At 36.6% G+C, this 22136-nt stretch overlaps 1 protein-coding gene across 1 annotated transcript in view; it reads right to left on the bottom strand.

Moving 5' to 3' along the window:
* IL18RAP (interleukin 18 receptor accessory protein) overlaps window positions 1-13022 on the bottom strand; it is a 32977-nt gene extending 19955 nt beyond the window's left edge. The window contains exons 1-5 of the mRNA XM_011956611.1: window positions 12766-13022; window positions 11912-12144; window positions 9585-9749; window positions 8794-9118; window positions 8515-8698 (exon numbers count right to left, since the gene is read on the bottom strand). Coding sequence (XP_011812001.1) covers window positions 8515-8698; window positions 8794-9118; window positions 9585-9654 — 579 coding nt within the window. The 5' untranslated portion in view covers window positions 9655-9749; window positions 11912-12144; window positions 12766-13022. The remainder of the gene's footprint in view (window positions 1-8514; window positions 8699-8793; window positions 9119-9584; window positions 9750-11911; window positions 12145-12765) is intronic.
* Window positions 13023-22136: the final 9114 nt, after the last annotated feature.

Raw genomic sequence — 22136 nt, 5'->3', positions numbered from 1 at the left:
GAGCTGAGATGCGGCCACTGCACTCCAGCTTGGGCGACAGAGCAAGACTCCTGTCAAAAAAAAAAAAAAAAAAAAAAGATGAAGTCTGTTTATGCCAAGGCTGTTTTTTCATTACATTTTTAGAAATTAGAAAAATACATAGAAAAACTTAGTAGAATAAATAATAAATAACTCACTTTAATTCTGACGTTTTCAGTCATTATATATTTTAATTAATAATCTCCAAGCATGGTGACCCAGCTGGGCCCCAGCACTTTCCTGCGGCCTTCCCCAGGCCAGAAGGCAAGCACAGGTCAGCAATTATCTGCAGAGGGAGCAGCTGGCCCCACCCAGACCCAGAAGGTGAGTGGCAACCCAATCAAGCCTCAATGCTCTGCTTAAGGCTATCCCCATCCCAGAGGTAAGATCAAGCCCACACACATCTGCATAGCCTAGCTTCTGCCCCTGCCCATCCCAAATTGCTAAGTAGCAATCCCAGAGAACTCACTTTGCCTCACAGCCTGGCATGTTGTCCTGCTGAACTACACATTCTAACAACAGTATTTCTCAGCCTGATGTAGGGCATTTGAGTGCCCTTTTAGTTAATTAAGCAATTCCTTCATATTGTGGGTGAATGGAAGACAGAAGGGTATTGCTCTGTGACTGTCTCGGATCAGGCAAAATTGCAGACTATTTGGGAAGACAGCCTGCAGCTTTGCCTGATCAGAGGCAATCACAGAGCCCAGCCAGCGACTCAACCTTACAATAGAGTTCAGAAAGTGGTCTCACTGGAACGTGAAGCACAGAAAGCAATTCCACTTGACCTCAGTGCACAGAAAACAGCCAAGCCCACCTAGAAAACTCAACACCAAAGTCTGCTTATCTGGGATTGATACCAACTAGCCCACCTGGAATCCCAGACTAGACTAAATAGTGAAGGTCTGCTACCACCAAAGATCATCTACAAAGATCAAAAGAGGTGGCTGTTTCCTCAGCTGCATAGGCACCAATGCAAGGACCAATGATTATGAAAAATCAAGGAAATGTGTCCACTAAAAGAAACTAATAAAGCTATCATAATGAAATCGGAAGTAAAGATCTAAGAAATGACTGAAAAAACTTCAGAATGATCCTCTTAGAGTAGTTTAGGAAACCACAAGAAAATATGTATAAAAAATAAAATAAATGTTAAAAACAATTCCCAAACAAAATGAAAAGTTTAATAGAGAAACAGAAAAAAAAAATTTTAAATAGAAATCCTTCTCCTTGAAGTGTGGTTATTTGAAAAATAAAGAAATCCTACAGATAAAGAATGTAATACCTGAACTATAATATCAACAGCAGATTTGATTAAGCAGAAGAAAGCATCAGTGATACCAAAGATGACATTTGAAATTATCTAGTCAGAGGAGCAAAAAGAAAAAGAATGAAAAAGACTTATAGTTATGGAACACCTTCAAGGGAACTCAGAATCACACAATAGGAATTTTAGAAGATGGAAGAAAAAAGAAGTCAGAAAGCATATTTCAGGGAATACTGGCTGAAAATTTCCCAAATCTAGGGAAAGACAATATTCATGCATAGGGCACTCAGATGTTGCTAATCAAATTCAGCCCAAAAGGGGTTTACCGAGATACATCATAATCAAATTGTCAAAAATTCAAAGACAAAGAAAGAATACTGAAAGTAGCAAGAGATGAGAAACCTAACCATGTTCAAGAAAGTCTTAATATTGCTATCAGTGGATTTCTCGGCAGAAACTCTATCAGCCATGAGAGAGTGGGATGATATATTCAGTTCTGAAGGAAAAAAAACCAAAGAAACTGCCAACAAAGCAAAGCTGTCCTTCAGAAATGAGAGAGAAATTAAAACTTTCCCAGACAAACAAAAGCTAAGGGAGTTCATCACCAAGTGGTCTACTTTTAAGAATTGTTAAAGGGAATTACTTAAACTGAAATGAATGCCTGCTAATTAATAACAAAAAATATGAAAGTAAAAAATTCAATGGTAGTAGGTAATACATAGTCATATTCATAATTCTCTAATAATGTAAGGATGGTATATAAAGCCATTTATCATTACTATGAAAGTTAATAGACAAAACAAATAACAACAAACCTAGCTGTAATAAATCATTAACAAATAGAAACTACAACAAATGTAAAATTTGACATCAAAACCATAAAAGGTAGGGGAGAGGAAATGGAAGTGTAGTTTTTGTATATAAAGTTAAGTTGTTACTAGCTTAAATAGCCTGTTACAAGCTATTTTATGGAAGCCTCATAGTAACCACAAAACATAAACATGTAGTGGTTGCGCAAAACACAAATACAAAAGATTCAAAGCATAGCACCAAAGAAAGCCATCAAAACACAAAGGAAGATACCAACAGAGAAAAAAGTAACAAATCTACAAAACACACAGAAAATAAGTCACAAAATGGCAACAGCATGTGCTTATCTACCAATAATTACCTTGAATGTAAATGGATTAATCAAACCATTTACAATACTTCTCCAATCAAAAGACGTTTAAAGGTTAAATGGGTTTTTAAAAATTCAGCTATATGCTGCCTTCAAGAGATTTACTAATAAGGACACATACAGACTAGAAGGGAAAGGATGAACAAAGATATTCCATACAAACAAAAACCAACAGAGAGCAGGGATAGCTCTACTTATATCAGACAAAATAGACTTTCAGTCAAAAACTATAAAAAGAGACAAGAAAGATCATTGTATAATGAAGAGTCCATTCACTAAGAGGGTGTAACAATTGTAGATACATAGGCACCCAACATTAGAGCACTTAAATATGTAAGGCAATTATTAAACGAAGAAAGGGAAAGACTGCAATACAATAATAGTAAGAAACTCAATACCTTAATTTCAACCATGGACAGCTCATTTAAACAGAAAATAAACTTCAAAAATTGGCCTTGAATTATGCTTTTGACCAAATGGACCTAACAGACATATACAGAACATTCTATCCAACAGCAGCAGAATACACATCCTTCTCAAGTACACATAGAACATTTTCCAGGAAGGATATGTTCAGCTACAAGATAAGTCTTAAAAACTTTAAGAAAATTGAAATCATATCAAGTACCTTTTTGGGTTACAACGGCATAAAGGTAGAAATCTAAAAACAGAAAATATCTTGGAAAATATGCACATATGCAGAAATGAAACAAAATGCGCCTAAACAACCAATGGGATAAAGAAGAAATAAAAAGGAAGTTAAAAAATAACTTGAGACAAACAAAAGTCAAAACGCAATGTACTAAAACATGTGGGATGCAGCAAAAGCAGTCCTGAGGGAAATGTATAGCAATGAATGTCTGTATCAAAACACAGGAAAGATTTCAAATAAAAAATCTAATGATACATCAAAAGATGTTAGAAAAAGAGTAATAAATTAAGCCCAAAGTTTGCAGAAAAAAGGAAATAACAAAGATAAAAGCAGAAATAAATGAAATAGAGATTAGAAAAACAATAGGAAAAATGAATAAAACTAAGAGTTGGTTTATTGAAAAAACTAAAAACAAAATCAACAAACTCTTAGCTAGACTAAGGAAAAAGAGAAAACTCAAATAGATAAAATCAGAAATGAAAGAGGAGACATTACAATCAATATCACAAAAATACAAAGGATTATAAGAAACTACTATGAACAATTATATGCCAATAAAATGAATAACTTAAAAGAACAGCTATATTCCTAGACACATACAACCTACCAAGATCATAAAGAAATAGAAAATCTAAACAGACCAATAATGAATAAGGAGTCTGAATCAGTGATAAAACTTCCAAGCTAATTTTATGAACCAAGCATCACACTGATACCAAAGCCAGAAAAGGGCATTACAAGAAAATTACAGGCCAGTATCCCTGAAAAATACAGATGCAAAAATCCACAACAAAATATTAGCAAACCAAATTCAACTATACATTAAAAGAATCATTCACCATGATCAAGTGGGATTTATCCCTGGGATGCAATTCAATACACACAAATCAATAAATATGATAGACTACATTAATAAAATGAAAGATAAAAACCATATCTCAATAGATGCAGAAAAATCATTTGACAAAATTTAACACCCTTCATGTAAAAACCCTCAACCAATTAAGCAGAGAGGGAATGTACCTCAATACGATAAAGGCCATCTATGACAAATCCATAGCTAATGTCATACTCAATTGTGAAAAGTTGAAATCTTTTCCTCTAAGATCAGATTAACAAAACAAGAATGTGCATTCTTACCACCTCTTTTCATCACAGTACTGGAAGTCCTAGCCAGAGCCATTAGGCAAGAGAAAGAAATAAAAAGCATTTTAGTAGAAAAACAAGTAAAATTGTCTGTATTTGTTGATGACATGATTTCATCTGTAGAAAACTCTAAAGATTCCACCAAAAAACTGTTAGAAGTGATAAATGAATTCACTAAAATTTCAGGACATAAAATCAACATATAAAAATCAGTAGTGTTTCCCTGTACTGATAATGAACTGTCTGCAGAAAAGGAAATTAAGTAAACAAGCCCACTTACCACAGGAACCAAAATAGTAAAATAGTTGGATATAAATTTAACCAAGAAGGTAAAGGACCTATATACTGAAAATGATAAAAAATAAAAATAAAAAAAATTTAAAAAAAACTAACAAAAGGAATGGAAGAAAACACAAATAAATATAAAGGTATCCTGTGTCCATAGATCGGAAGAATTAATATTGAGAAAATGTCCTTACTACTCAAAGTGATCTACGCATTCAAAACCAACCCTATCACAATGTTGTTATTTTTTACAGAAATACAAAAAACTACCCTTAAATTCATATGGAACTACAAAAGACCCCAAATAACCAAAACAATCTTGAGCAAAAAGAACAAAGCTAGATGTTTCACACTCCCTGATTCCAAAATATATTACAAAGCCGTTTAAATCAAAACAGCATGGTACTGGCATAAAAACAGACACATCAACAAATGGAATATGATAGCCCAGAAAGAAACCTACACATTTACAGTCAATAGATTTAAAAAAAAAAAAAAAAAAAAAAAAAAAAAAAACATGCCAAGAACACACAACAGGAAAAGGATTATCTCTCCAATAAATAATGTTAGGAAAACTGGTTATCTACAGAGAGAAGAATGAAAGTGTATCTCATAGCACGTATGATTCATCAACTCAAAATCAATTAAAGAATTAAATAGAAGACCTAAAGTTGTAAAACTTCTAAAAGAAAACGTAGGGGGAAAGCTCTACAGCATCATTATGGGCAAATATTTTTTTGTATATGACCTTGAAAGCACAGGTAACGAAAACAAAAATAGACAAATGATATAGCATAAAACTAAAAAGCTTCTGTATAGCAAAGGAAACAATCAATGGAGTAAAGAGACAACCCACCAAATGGGGAAAATATTTACAAGCCGTATATCTGATAAGGAGTTAATATCAAGAATATATAAGGAAATCAAACACTGCATTAGCAAGAAAACAAATAGGCCATTTTAAAAATAGGCAAGAGATCTGAAAAGGTAGTTCTCAAAAGAAAGGATGCAAATGGCCAATAACTATATGAAAAAATGCTGAGTATCACTAATAATCAGAGAAACACAAATTGAAACCACAATGACATATCACTTCACACTTGTTAGAGTGGCTTTTATAAAAAAAGAAAATCTGTTACGCACTGTTGGTACAAATGTAAATCAGTACAGCCATTATGAGAAACTCTATGAAGGCTCATCAATAAAAACTAAAAATAGAACTACCATATGATTCAGCAATCCCACTTTCGGGTACATATCCAAAGAGATTGAAATCAATACGGCAAAGGGTTAACTACGCTCCTATGCTTACTGCAGCACTATTCACAGTAGCCAAGATATGGAATCAGCCTCGGTGTCCATCAGCAGAGGAATGAACAAAGAAAATGTGGTACACGTACACAATGAAATACTATTCAGCCTTTACAAAAGGAAATTCCATCATGTGGGACAAACACGAATAAACTTGGAAAACTATGCTAAGTGAAATAAGCCAGACACAGAAAGAGAAAAGCTGCAATATCTCACTCATATATAGAACTTTAAAAAGTTGAACCCATAGAAGTAGAGAGTAGAATGATGATTAGTGGGGGCTTGGTTGGTGGGGAGAAGAGGGTGAATAGGGAAATACTGGTCAAAGAGTACAAAGTTTCAGATAGATAGGAGGAATAAGTTTTCAGACATATTTCATAACAAGACAACTATAGCCAATAATATTGTATTGCACATTTCAGAATAAGAGGTAAGTTTCAAATGCCTGTCCACAAAAAATAAGCAAGGTGATGTATGTGTTAATTAGCTAATTACTCCACATTAGCTAATTAATTAGCTAATCACTCCACATTGTCTACATATATCAAAACATCACATCATATCCTGTAAATGTATACATATATGATTTGTTAATTAAAAATAATTTTAAAATAAAAAAGTTGAAAAAAATTTTCAAAACAGTCTGCAAGCCTGTTTTTAATTTGTCAATGAAAAATATTGTGGAATGCTCCAGAGACTCCAAGCCCAGGGATTTATTTCAGTTGTATACTCTGCATATCTGGTGGGTATATCCCCGGTCAGCAGCTTCATTTGAATTCAATAAAGCCATGTTTTCATTCTCTCAGCCAGTGTCAGCTTCTTCTATTCAGAGATGGGTCATACGTATGACCCACCCACCACCTGGGAATCTGGGGGTTAGCATGAAGGAAAAAGGCAGTAGGTGTTTTTTCCTGCCTAATGCCATCACCTTCAGTGATGTACTACTGCCAATAGGTCTGTGATTTCCAGGTTACTATGTGCTTGTGTATGCATGTGTGTGTGTGAATGCACAAGCACATATGTGTAATTCACAAAACCAGGACCTGTTCAAATCTGTATCAGAGGTACAATTTTAATAACAGCCATTGTTCACCTATTCTTAGGGTAGCTGCCTGTCCACCATGAAACACCTGTTGACATTTGCACTCAAAGCCCCCAGGGAAGTGAAACAGAGCTTCCTTTTGTGAATGTCATGTAGTTTTAGGGTTTAGTTTATAAAAGCAATATTTGCAGATAGCTGGAAACCATTATGCAACTTGTGCTCGCCTGAAAAGTAAAAATTCATAACTTTCACTTCAGGTGTATGATCATTGAAAAGCCAAGCACATTTTCATCTGAAAATTATGGGGACAGGACTGCTTTACTGGCCTGAGAACAGCCCACCAAGACAAGACAGCTGCCATCCTGGATGACAGATATTTTGAACTAAAGGAAGTTTTGTTCTTGAGAGAGAAGTGAAAATAATGAACAAAACTATTGGCTCTTCTTACTAACCTCATTTTAGAGGTTATGAAATGAATGTTTCTGAAATTAGGGTTTTATTGAGACCAGCATTCTTTCAGTGTCATATAAAAACACAAATGTGAGACCATACCCCATGCCATTCGTCCTCCCTGTATATTTATTTCTGTAAAGGATGTGATAACATCTGTCCTCCTATTAGCATGGAGTCTCAGGAATCAAGTAGGGAAATGTCTCCTCATACCATGGTAACTGTATCCCCAGGAGACTCTCATTGTTAAAATTTGGGTTGCATTAAACCATTAGATAAACATAACTCATCTTTCTGACTTTAATCAGTAGCAATTTAGAATGATATTTTTATATTAACAAACACATATATTACGAGGTTGAATACACAATTGTGCATAATTTTGAAGACAAATTATTGGACTTCAAATAGTTATCACAATTGTAGGAAGCGATTTAGATTCTATTCCTGGATTCCACCACCCAAGAGTCAACTGACAGGGGGCCCTGTTGGAGGAGATGCTTAGGCAGCATTTCGTCATCTGGTAGCACTTGGAAACACTCTAAAACAGGATGGAAATATGAAGTTCTTCTGTTATGGGAGTTCACGTACATGTGGTTCATACCTCAAAGTCATTGTGAAACTTGCCCTTGTTCCCTTTTTCTCTGAGCACTGTACTCCTTTCCATCATCTCACCTGTGCAAGACATCTGTCACTGAGGTCCACCTTGGATTTGTCCTAACTGTCCTCCAAGAGCTGTCCTTTTGGGAATGTATTTCAGGCTCCCGTATCTTTCACAAACCCTTCAAGACGTACGTGTTGGGTGCTCCCTTCCCCTTTGCAATGCCTATTGCTTTCCGAAGACAGTGAAAATGAGTGAACCTATCTTCCTACATTAGCAGATGTTAGTATGTTTATGTCTAACCTCATGTGTAGTATACTTGCATTTTAGAAGTTTTTCTAGTGTTGATCAAAAGGATGCCTCTAATAATTAGAATATTAAGCTCTGTGGCTTCCCAGGGGACACGATTATTTTAGAAAGTCAGATCTCCTGCAGAGGCACAGGACCAGTTTTTGAGAAGCTGTAGACCCCAGATTCTCAAACACGGTTTTCCATGAAAAAAACCCATGACGATGATACCATAAAAACAATGCTCTTACATTAATTTTAGAGAATTCACTCTTACCTTGTACCAGGTTACCTCTGGACTTTGTGCATCACTTTGGCAGCTGAGACTGGGGCAAGAAATAGAGCCAGTGCTCCCAAGAAGCAGGTCTTGCTTATGTGATGCAGAATTCTCACAGGATGCATTTGACTGGGGCTTAACTTCTAAAATCATCTTGACACAACAGGCTACATCGTAGGGGCTCCTAGGAAATTAACAAGATCCTGTGAACATAGACATTTTGTCTAGATAATAGAGGATTTGGAAATGTCTTCAGACAGAAATGCATTTGGAACGTACTTAATCATCTTGGGTCTACAAATGTATGACCCAGTATTATTCACGCCTGGGGTCAAAAAACGAAGGGTGCATTTGTCCTGAATGATGTGAGGATAGCTTTTCCTAATGTCCTCTAATGGGTCTCCATTCGAAGGTTGTCGGTACCACTGGACATCAGATAGGTCCTTACTACCCGTGAAGGGCAGGTGCTCAGGGACTTGTGTTGGTGAGAGTCGACTTCTGTGGCAGAAATGTGATTTCTGTGGCTCTGGTAAATCACAAAATAAGATAAATTCCTCTTCACTTCTTGTAGAATATGTCCAAAGGAGTTTTTTTGTGGAACAACCTGAAAATCACAATAAACAGAACAACATGGAAACACATTAGAAAATGGAATTCTAGCTTACATTTACATCTAGTGCTTGATTTAACAAGAGATTAAGCTTCCTTTTGTGTCTTTCTTCTTCACTGTCCATTTTGTAGGGGAAAGGAAGTGCCTGTTCTAATTCCCTCCCAGTGGACTCCAGTGTCACCAGCAGCAGCCCTGGTTTCCTGGAAAAGACGGTAGAACCCTTGCTCATCCCTCTTCAGCTGCTCTCACTGAACATTCAACTACAGTAACAGGGTAGCTAGTCAATGCTTGGTATCAGCTGAAAGCTGTTCACCCCAATAATTCTCCTCTCAGTCCCTTTTTAGCAGTAGGATGGAAAGGCTGTGTATTAATATATCATGCTGCTGATATATCAGGTTATCCATCACTTTACGTTTGACCACAGACCCACAGTGCTAACATGAAAAGTGAAAATCCCTACCTGAAATATTAAATCCTTTAGTTCTCTCTCCTGAGACAAGCCAAAGAAATATCCAGCCCAAATAGAGCATTGTTCTCCCGTGTTCCTGTCATCACTCCAATAACTTCATTCCATTGCTAGAGTGTTTTGAGATTCAGAACTCTGCCCTGTGTATCCCCTTCATTTCTGTAAATCAAGAAATGGGAAATGAAGAAATCAGAACCAGTGACCAAAGTGCAACTTACACAGGAAGCTTTGAAAGGGCAGGTCCTACCCAAACCGGCCTTCACATGCCTCAAACTTACGTGGGTATTTCCAGTTGTGTTTCAATTGTGTCATTTCTTACAGATCATCTTAAGCTCCCAATATCCCTAGGCTCTATGCAGTGTGTTCTTATAATGCCATTTTCCCCTCATTAATCTTTTTTGTCTGATGTCCTCACCTAGCATGTATATTTCCATGAGTAATTTGGAAAGAGTTATGTTTAACTTTTCCTGAAAAAAATGACGCACGTTGAATAAAAATGCCAGATTTTTCACGGTTAGGAAATCCAGAGATATAGCTCCTACTGCTAAAATTTGAGAATGTTTGCACATACCACTCTGTATATATGGTCTCCCCACTTGCCTTTCCCTTGTCCACAAAGTCTCTGAAAGAACAGTCCTCCAGCTCCACCACCAAACACATCTTCCTAAGAAGCAAGCCTGAGCATCTCATTTCCATGCCCAAGACGCCACCAGCTCCCACCACCCATGTGATGAAGCACAGATTCCAGAGCACCATGGACAAACCCTGTAGCATTTGGCTCTCTCATGTCTTATCTCTGATTTCTTCCTTGGAGAGTCGTTACCTGACCACCTGGATAAAGAAGCCCCTCCCTCCCTTCTTGCCAACAACCATCTCTCTTGCTTCTCATTTTCGATGACTTCTGTCTTAGCACACATTATTGTTTGAAAATATCTTATTCCTAAAACTTCTCCCCAACTAGAATATAAGTTCCATCCCAGCAGGAACTGAGTTTGTCTCTCTGAGTCCTGCAGCCTCTCTCCAGGAATGGTGCTAATAACAGGAGCCCAGTAATGACTTGTTCAGGATTTAACCGTGCTGCAGTAGATGAGTTGTTCCTTACACCTTGTCCTCCCACTAGATTGGGAGCTCCTAAAGAGCAGAGATTATTCCTTTGGCACTCTCCTAGGGTCAGGAGACACGATTTCTGAAACATGATCTCTGCTCATTTTTTCAGAAATGATAACCACTTCCAGAGTCGTCAGAGCAAACACATTGCAATCTACTATGGCAATTCACTTGCTGTGTGACTCCAGTTAAATCATGTGGTCTCTTTCTGCACTTCAGCTTTCTTACCTGCAAAATAAAATGTCTGGACTGTATCAGTAGTTCCTCCACCTTAGAATGAAAGAATCAGTATTTCTGATGTGTAAGTCAGGATATTTGTAATTTTTTAAAAAGCTCCCTGACTTGTAAATCATAAGGCCAGATGATTGCTAAGATCATTCCAGCTCTACCATCTTGCAATTTATGTCCAAATGTCCAAGCCTATAGCAAATTAGTTACCACGACGTCCAGCAGTCTCCAGCCCTCAGGAATTTCTGCCAACCTTGAGATGACAGATACTGCCTAGGATACACCCACCCACGCACTGGCCTCAGCCCTCCGGCTGCCTGGGGCTGATTTCAGGCTTCAGCTTTCATTCTGGGACAGTGCTTCTCAAATCATCTTGATTATAGCAGTCACATGAAACACTTATTATAAATGCAGATTTTGGGCTTCCCGAGGACTTATTAAATCAGATTCTCAAGGAGAAGAACAATGGAACCTACATTATAAACAAGCGTCAGAGCCACCATGCTCATCCAGGAGACATCTTTGGGAAGTCCTGCTCAGGGATAAGCACAGAGCTTGGGGAGGTGGGTCAGTGCTGAGTCACAGTAGCTATTGCCAGCATTGTGGGCAACTGACCGATGTGAGCCCAAGCCCAGTCTGGAAGTCTCATTTATGTGGGACAACGCGCCCACACTGTGTGGCTTGCTTGTTAATATCTACCTTTTGAAGGCCATCTAATATCTAAGTGACGTCTTCCATGCTGCCGTCACTAACATGCTTCCCTGAATCGGAAGGAGCCACACAAATGCAGAGAACATCATTTATTGAGCACTGGACAACTTAAGCCAAATCAAGCCTCAGACTCTGCTTATGGGAATAAAATAACGTGGCCCTCATTTACTTTCTGTAAAGTGAAGTGGAGCACTGTCCTTCTCGTATTATAGATGGACAACCAAGGCTCACATTGCTTGGAATGGCAGTGTCCATTCTCAATGATAATCACATACCTGGTAAGTATTAGCAGGGGGATTCATATCTAGGTATAGAGGGTCTTAAAGCTTCTGATTTCCCCGTCACCATACTCTGTCCTTCACAGAAGGAACTGAGAGTCGAACAGCGCTGGGAGAATCTACAGAATCTCTTCAGTTATTTTCCAGATGCGTTTTTGGAGAATCACATATCTATTGTCAGAGGATGAAGATTTACCTTTCAGTTGTCAAGGCTACACCTTCAGCTGTCTCTGGGAGAAATAATGAACTAAACTTTCCCCACAGAACTTTGTGGTGGGAAACGGGGAAGAGAGAGGAAAGTGCTGGAGAAAGCAGTGTCAACAGGGGTCTGAGGACCAGGGAGAGAAATATCACCATCAAAGGCAGACTTAAACCACTTTACACAGAGAACACCTGCAGACAGAGATTTGGTCTCGTGTAATTGTGACAGTATTTAATTCAACTGGTATCATTATGATTCTCAGATGGTCCGTGGTGGCTTTAGACCCCATTGTCTAGGGATAACAGAAAATGAAGCCATAGTGCCTGCCATCAAAGATGTCACAGTTAAGCTTAAATGGGCATTCAAATTTGGCAAACATCTTGAATCTCTCTGCTCTTAGCCCTTCCTGTAAAATGCTCAAAGCACTATAAACAGGTTTATTTTATAACCATCTCTTTTTTTAGTGAAGACTCCATATATATGGAGATGAAAATTCTGTTAGTAAATAACCCATTTGTTATTCTAAAATAGTTCTTGAAAAGTAATTGTGTTAGCAATTCATTTTTAAAATTATTTAAACTCTTTTCCCAACTTATATTTTCTGGTTAGGAAATCTAGTGGGGGAAAAAAAAAAGTACCTCTCTCTTACCTTTATTTCCTGCTCTTAAGACATAAAAAAAAAGAGGAAGGAACTTCAAGTCCTTATTTCAGTGACTGCTGGCTTTTGTATCTGAAGGAAAATACGTGAGAATATCCGTTTTCGAAGGGTTCTACTATATTTCTTCCTATCCAGAGAGATATCTGGAGAAGACACAGTAGCCATGTAACTCGCATCAGCTCAAAAATAATGGGTTATAACTGGATGAAAAAGGAAAACCTTATTTTGTAAATGACCATTGACATTGTGAAATGGATGGTCATACAGAGGAAAATCGAATAAACTACCTCTTTCCGTAGGAAATGCTCTGAAGAAGAAGCATCTAAAACTCTTCTCTGACCAACCTCCTTGACGAGATAAAGTTTGTGGTTGGGTTTAGTTGAAAGAGTGAGTAAGCTGGTTTCCTTTACAGGAATTTCCTGTGAAGAATATTAACTCAACTCAGTTTCTTAACTGTGGGTTTTGTTTTTCTTCTTGTAAAACCAACCTCCAAAAGTGTGACCTTTGAGATCAACACTAAAGGCTATTTTGTGATTAACTTTCTAATTTTGAAAAAGAAAAATTACCTCTCCAACACCAATTTTATAAAGAAATAATTTATTGATACACAAAGGAAAATACGTTTAATGTCTAAAGTTACTGGGGTTTTTCTGTTCCTATTGAGAGGCAGTTTCAGAATATAACATATAATTGAAAACTCCGTTGTTCCTTTGCTAGAGCAACTGAAACCATTTAATACTTCAAACACTCTGAGACCACAATAATCATAATGAGTTTTGTCTAGAAACCATCTTGGTTAAGTCTAGATAACATCCTCCATCAAGAGTCCAGTATTCTAATAAAGGTTAGGCTGACACAGCTGAGCACATCAAAGTTCCAGGCTGCTTCTACACATATATAGAGAATAACATGAAATACAAATGAAAACTAAATTTACTTTGGCATGAAAGCAAAATAAGTGTTTACCTGAGGCGAGGATAGGAGGATACAAGAAGAATTAGTAACTGTAGACAGAAAGGAGCCCCCAAAATGTATTTACTACTGGTCATGAGTCTACCTAGGATTCCGAGACGATGAGGGTTTGTTCCATGCCTATTCCAAGAGTGGTAACAAGGAGCAGTGAAACAGACACTCCAGGCACGTGATGCTTCAGGCTTACAATGTCATGTGGCAACAGGCCCAGTAATAAGAACAAGGGCAGGAGACCTGGGAAGTTTTGGAGAAATGAGGTTGAACGAATCAAAAAGGCTAATAATAAGGTGTTGTTTTTGGTAAGTGTTCAATAACCATTGAATGGAACTATATTCAAGTGAATGGAGGTTTGGAAGCTGTCCTTGTGAAGTTTCAGAGATCTTGATGCAGACCTCAAAACTGCATCTAAAGTTATTGTATTAGGCCATGCTTGCATTACTATAAAGAAATACCCAAGACGGGGTAATTTCTAAGAAAAGTGGTTTAATTGGCTCATGGTTCCACAGGCCTTACAGAAAGCAGAGTGGCATCTGTTCCTGGGGAAGCCTTAGGAAGCTTTCAATCTTGGCAGAAGGCAAAAAGAGAGCAGTCACATCACATGGTGAAAGCAGGTGCAAGACAGGGGTGGATGCAACCCACTTTTAAACTACCAGATCTCACTCACTGTCGTGTGGACAACACCAAGGGGATGGTGCTAAACCATCATAAGAAACCTGACCCCAGTGATCAGATCCCACCATGCCCCACCTCCAACACTGGAAATTACAATTTAATGTGAGATTTGTGCAGGAACTAATATACAAACTATTTCAGTTATTTAGTTGTCTCCTAAAGTGAATTTGATCACTTTAATAGTTTGAACAGGGCTTACAGGAAATGGAAAGTCTCGCTGTAGACATTGTGGAGCTAGTCTCCAAGCTGCCATCAATTCTTCCACCACCTCCTCACAAAGCCATTTACTTCCATGTGCATTTTGTTTCTCCCATCAACAGATAAAATGTAGTTTCTCTGTCCTTGAATGTAGGCTGACTTTGTGATTTGCTGTTGATGAAAAGAACAGAATGGAAGTGACACTGTTGCCAGTTGCAGACCGGTTCTTAAAAGATCTTCAGCTTCCAGTTCCTCTTTTGGGAACCAGACACCAGGTAACAAGCCCAAATATCCTGAGATCACCTTACTGTAAAGAAGTCTAAGCTAGGCAGGTTGTGAGAACAGGAGAGAAAGAGATGCTTGGCCAGGCCCCAGATGTTCTAACCAACCCAGCTTCAAGCATGTGAGTGAACAGCTCCAGCAGATGTGACATAGAGAAGAACAGCTCAGCTGAGCCCAACCCAGATTGCAGCATTGTGAAAAATAATACATTGTTAAGTTTAAGTCACTATGTTATGTTTAAGTCACTAAATTTTGGGATAGTTTGTTAGACAGCAATAGATGATGGAAAAATATGTTATCCTGTTACCGTTGGCCAAATGAATTCTATTTCACTTGAGATAAATTCCTGGATGAAATGTAAATGAGTCCATTTGGTGAATTTATGTTTCAAATCATGTTGTGCGTACCTATTATTTTCTCAGAAATATGGTTCAAGGAGAAATAAAACACTTTTTTGACTTCCAACGATTCATATTTTTGAGAGAGTAATAATTATAGTGCGTAGTCATGAATCTAATCCAAGAAACATATACTGTCCGTCTTCTACCTGCAAGATATTTTGCTGGTTGACCTAAAAATGTGCTGAGTCATAATTAATATAAGTAAATACTTTATTTGGGCAGCACTTGAGGATCACATTGTGGGACCATAGATTCAAGTTGTTCTGAATATATACTCTGATTAGCAGCAGTCATAAGTAGATTTTTAAAAGAAAATAGGAGGCAGTTTCTAAGTTGTTTAGCAAGAATTACATTAAAATAACGTAAGCTATTGATTGGCTATCCATGGTATCTGTCTCACAATGTTCAAGAACCTGAAGATAACGAGTGAGGTAGCTAGTCAGAAGCAAAATGACTTTAAACAATTGCCCTAGGCATGAGTGCAGTTGGGGGTGGGAGGTGGGGAGCATGGCTGAAGTCACATATTCATATCTTTCTGGGCCTAATAAATTTTGCATACCTCAAATAGCTCACACTACTCTGAGCTATTTTTCTTCTCTCTTTTCTCCCCTCTTTGATCAAAAATCTTCCCACGGAAACATTGATGATCAAACTCTGCTTAGGTTAGAATAGTAGGCATCCTTCATCCCTTGGCTTCCCAAGGAAGGCTCATTCCTAGATAGATCCCAGTCAAGTCACTGATTTGTGTAACTTCCATTGCTTGTTGAATTATCTCTAGTTTTTGGAGCTGTATGCTTTTGTTTTTCTTGGAAGAAATAAAGATATGAGAGATACGTGGTGAAAATGATTTCACTGGGGATTCAATCCAAATTTTAGGAAAATAATAAAAACTCAAAAACAAATAATGGTCAGGGCTGCGATCTAATAACACGTATGCTATAATCTTCCCTGGAAACATAATTTTTCTCTCTCCAGCTTGCCATTTCTACCAAAGATAGAAGTGTTTATCCCAGAACTGCAAAGTTGGTCTGATATTATGTTAACCCTTCAAGAGTTAACAGTTGAGTTGAGGGAGCAGAACCTCTAAAGATTGCGCCACTGCACTCTAGCCTGGGTGACAGAGCAAGACTCTGTCTCAAAAATCAAAAAAAGATGAGTTGAGGGAGCAGAACCTCTAAAGGTCACTTCTTATATGGTAATGCTAGACAAAGATATGCACAGCAGTCCACAGGACAGGAGCTCTTAGCCAACCTGAGGACTGAAGGATGGCTTCTCCAGAGAATTCACTGAATTTTCATTATTTTTTTTTAAACCTTAGGTACAGATGGTGAAGGCGATGAGCTCTAATATTTTCATACTCTTCCCTAGACTTTCAATCCTCTGTCCCCACCGCCTGCTGCTCGACTCTCCCCTTGGGACGTAGTTTCTCTAACAGCTCACTTACATGGTGGTTGTTTTCCCTCCCCGACTCCAGGTACCATTGGTTTCCAACCATTGCACCGCCCTCCTCCCTAAGAACCCCCAGCTTCAAATATCATGTCCTCGGGCTATCCCTCCCAGTATCCCTCCTTGCTGCAGTCATCCACAAAGCCCTGGGTCACTCTGCTTTATTCCCTGAAGAGTTTAGTTCTGGGCTAACTCTTACTCTTGCCAGAACTCTTCCTGTTTTGATTCTTGGTATTAGCATTGATACAGATGATCCGTTTAACGAACCCCTCTCTCAGTTCTTTGACTTCCTCTCCTCCAAAGCTCTTGTATTCCATCCTTATGTCACTATTTATTCCTGTAATTATAACCTAGACTTGTCATTGCTAATAATTGCTATGCCTCCATATTCCCAATTGAAAGCATCCTACTCCCTTGGCAATTACCTCCTATCCTCCAACTTACTTTCCAAAATACTCAAATTCCAACATTCATTTCGTCACAAAAGAACCTTACATTAATCCTAACAAATTTTCAATGATCCCCTTCACGTTTGCATTTTCCAAATTAAATTCTATTGTTATTCATTATCAGTCTGTGAATAGTACAAAAAAAATTATTTGTATTCATTCAATTATTTGTATTCATTCAATTTCTTTATGTCGTTCATTAGTATGTTTTTAAATTCTCCACTAGAAATGTATTTCTAGTGGACAATTAATGCATCCTCACATTAATGCATTTTCAATGCATTCAACATATTAGGAAATCTCCTTCCTGAAGACCATCTGCCTGGAACTTGCTCTTCTGCTTAAATATGGCAAATGCACAATTTCCAGCATTAGATTTCCATTTATCATCAGTCTGGAGATGTGGAGATGCCTTCCACCATTTTCCTTAGCTGGATTCTGTTTCTCTAAAGCACAAAGTATTATATGTTCTCTTTATGGAAGACCACTTCTTCCAGGAGATCTCAGACAAAGGGACATGGCAGGAAATATCTTGAGGCCTTACATGTCTGAAAATATATTTTATCCTCATAGTTGAATAATTGTTTGACTCAGTAGAGAAATTTAGGAGATAATGCCATTTTCTCCCAAATGTTAAGGCATTTCTGTCTCCATTTTGCTGAGTAATTAATTGGTGGGCCCTTTCAATCTGAAACTTCATGTCATTCTATTTTTGAGATACTTTCTTATTTCCAAAAATATTATTTTTGTTTTTTATTCTCATTTTAAAGAGGGTCTGTTTATTGTCATTTTATAGATATTCTATTACTTTAATTTAGACTAATTTGCAAATTCTTCCATTTTTTTCTCTATTTTTATTTATTTAGCTCCTTTTTTACATTCTGGGTAACACTTCATCATTTTCCAAACCTGATATTGTCTTTTCCACTTTAGTTAATTCATTTTTAATTTCCAAGTTATTTTTATTATGCTCTGAAGTAATATATTTTCTTGCCTCTCTGAAAATATTAAAGTTTGTTCTTTAAATATGGTTTTCCTTTGGCTTATCTCCATTTCTTCCAAATTCCATTTTGTTATTTGTTAATCTTGGCCTTTCATAGTAAAGAATTTTCTTAAATATGTAGGGATTTTTAACTGTCTACTAATATTTAATAACGACAAAGATTTTGCACACATACATACAACTACAGACCAATCTTGCTTAGAAGCATATACACAAAGTCCTAAATAAAATACTAGCACATAAAATACATATTTTTAAAATTCATTAGGATGAAGTGGTGATTATCCCAGAACTGCAAAGTTGGTTTGATATTATGAAAACATTAACATTCTCTACAGAGAAAAACTATATGATCACCTCCAAAGTTGCAAAAAAGGTTTTGAACAAAAATGAACACTCATTTATGTTTTTTTTTAAAAAAACACTAAACATGTTGTTTAGTTTCCATGTGTTTGTAAAGTTTTTGAAAATTCTCTTGTATTGATTTCTAGTTTTATAGCATTGTACTCAGAAAAGATATTTGAAATGATTTTAATCTTCTTAAATTTTTTAAGACTTGTTTTGTGACTTACTATATGATCTATCCTAGAGAATGTCCCATGTGCAGTTGAGAAGAATCTATATTCTGCAGCTGTTGAGTGGAATGGTCTGGAAATGTCTGTTACAGCTATTTAGTCAGACTAAGAGAAAAAGTAGAGAAAACTAGAATAAATAAAATCAGAGACAAAAAAGGAAATGCTACAACCAATACCACAGAAATACAAAGGATCCTAAAAGGCTATTGTGAACAATTATATGCCAACAAATTGGATAAACTAGAAAAAAATGGACATATTTCTGGACACATATAACCTACCATGAAGAAACAGAAAACCTGAAGAGATCAGTAACAAATAATAATATTAAATCACTAAAAAGTCTTCCATCAAAGAAAAGCCCAGGAGCTGATAGCTTCATTACTGAATCCTATGAAACATTTAAAGAATAACTAACACCAATTCTACTAAAACTATTCTTTAAAAATTGAAGAGAAGGGAATACATTCAAACTCATTCTACAAGGCAAGCATTACCTTTATACCAAAATCAGACAAGGACACAATGAAAACGGAAAACTACAGCCAATATTCCTGATATAATAAATGCAAAAATCCTCAACAAAATACTAGCAATCTGGGTTCAACGGCACATTAAAAAGATTTTTCACCATCATCAAGTGGGATTTAATCCAGGAATGTGAGGATGTTTCAACATATGCAAATCAATAAACATGATGTATCATATTGACAGAATGAAGGACAGAAACTGTATGATCATTCCAATAGATGCTGAAAAAGCATTTGACAAAATTTAACATTCCTTCATAGTAAAGCTCTCAACAAATTGGGAACAGAAGGTGTAGGTATTTCAATGCAATAAAAGCCATATATAAAACCCACATCAATGCAATAAAAACCGTATATAAAAACCCACAACTAATATCATACTAGATGGGAAAAATTGGAAAACTTTTCCTCTAAGATCTGGAACGAGATAAGGATGTCCACTTTCACCACTTCTGTGCAATATAGTACTGGAAGTCCTAGCCAGTGTAAACAAGCAAGAGAAATAAGTAAAAGGCATCAAAACTCGAAAGGAAGAAATGAAATTATCCCGCATAGAAAACCCCAAAGAATCCACTAAAACATAGTGAGAACTAACAAATTCAGTAGAGCTGCAGGACATGAAATCAACATACAAAATCAGTAACATTTTTATACCCAAATAGCAAACTGTCTGATAAAGGAATCAAGAAAACTATCCCATTTATAACAGCTACAAAAGAAATAAAATTCTTAGCAATAATTTAGCCAAGGAGGTGAAAAATCTCCACATTTAAAACTATAAAACATTGATTTAAAAATTGAAGACCACAAAAAATATTGGAAAGGTATTCCATGTTCATGGATTAGAATTAATACTGGTAAAGTGGAGAAAATATCTGAATAGTTATGTCTCAAAAGAAGACATACAAATGGTCAACAGGTATATGAAAAAAAGTTCAATATCACTAAATATTAGGAAAACGCAGGTCAAAACTACAAAGAGATATAAACTCACCTCAATTTAAATGGCACTCATCAAAGAGATAAAAAAATAACAAATGCTGGCACAAAAGTGGAGAAAGGGACACTCTTATATACTATTGGTAGGAATGTAAATTAGTACAGCCATTATGGAAAGCAGTATTAAAATTCCTCGAATAATTGAAAAATAGACCTACCGTATAATTCAGCAATCCCACTGCTGAGTATATATCCCCCCAACAAAATGAAATCAGTGTGTTAAACAGATATCTGCACTCTCATGTTTATTGCAACAGTATTTGCAATGGCCAAGATATGGAATCAATCTAAGTGTCTATCAGTGAATGAATGTGTAAAGAAAACGAAGTATGTATACACAATAAAATATTGTTTATCCAATTAACAAAAAGAAATCCTGTCATTTGCCACATGTATAAACCTGGAGGACATTATGTTAAGTGAAATAAGCCAAGCACAGAAAGGTGAATACCACATTATCTCACTCATACATGGAATCTAAAGAAGTTGATGACATGGAAGTAGAGAGTTAGGATAGTGGTTACCACAGGCTGGGAAGCAGAGGGAGAGGGAGAAATTGGTTAATAGATACAAAAGTACAGTTAGGAAGGGTAAATTTTGGGGTTCCATTGCATGTAGGATGACTATGGTTAACATGATGGTATTATATATTTTAAAATAGCTAGAACAGAGGGTTTTAAATGTCCTGATCACAAAGACATGATAAATGTATGACATGATGGATATGCCAAATACCCTGATTTCAGTTTTAATAAAGTATACATGTATCAAAATATCACAGTGTACCCCATAAATATGTACAATTATTATGTGTCAATTTAAAACACATTGACCAATGGAATGGAATAGATGGTCCAGAACTACGTCTAATAGGATATGGAAATTGAATAGACATTAAATGGGTATCTTATATTAGTGGGTAAAAAATGACCGTTTTAAGAGGTGATGTGATAAATACACAGACATATGAAAACAATGCAGTGGATCAATTTCTCAGACTAAACACCATAATAAATTCCAAATGGATTGAAGATTTAAAGTGAAAAATAAGTCCATATCAGTATTGAAAGAATGGATTAATTCTTTTAAAATCTGGGAATGAATAAATACCGAAAGCAAAAAAAAAAAAAAATAAACAAAACAAAAAAAACTGGAAAACAATTGCAATTTACATCATAAAGTCTTAATATGTCTAACAGGTAAAAACCTTCCCACAATGGCAATGAAAGAGATCAAAATCTCTATAGAGAAATGGGCCAAAGCTAAGGGACAAGCACTCCTAGACATCGATGGTAAGAATACAAAATGTTACAACCCCTAAAAGATGAATTGGGCAATACTGAGCAAAATTACATATGTATTACCCTTTGACCCAGCAATCCTAAGTCTAATATCCCAAAAATATTCTAGGGAAAAAGCACGAAATACGCATGCATAAGACTTCTTTGTAACATAAACTGTAAGAGCAGAAGACTGGAAATATTTGGAACTGGTTGAATAAACCATGGTACAGCCACACAATGGTATACCATGTATCTGTATAAAAAAGTATTTCTCAGAAATGGTTCCATGTACAATTACGGAGTGATCTGTAGAATATATTATCAAGTGGTAAAATCAAGGGGATAAATTGTATATAATATCTGCCATTTATCTGTGAAAGGTGACAAGAAAAAAATGCATGAATATTTACTTATATAAAAATATAGAAGGGGCCGGGCGCGGTGGCTCAAGCCTGTAATCCCAGCACTTTGGGAGGCCGAGACGGGCGGATCACAAGGTCAGGAGATCGAGACCATCCAGGGGATAAATTGTATATAATATCTGCCATTTAT

This window comes from Colobus angolensis, unplaced genomic scaffold (assembly GCF_000951035.1).
Source record: "Colobus angolensis palliatus isolate OR3802 unplaced genomic scaffold, Cang.pa_1.0 Scaffold42, whole genome shotgun sequence".
NCBI lineage: Eukaryota > Metazoa > Chordata > Mammalia > Primates > Cercopithecidae > Colobus > Colobus angolensis.
This window is presented reverse-complemented; position numbering and strand designations above follow the sequence as displayed.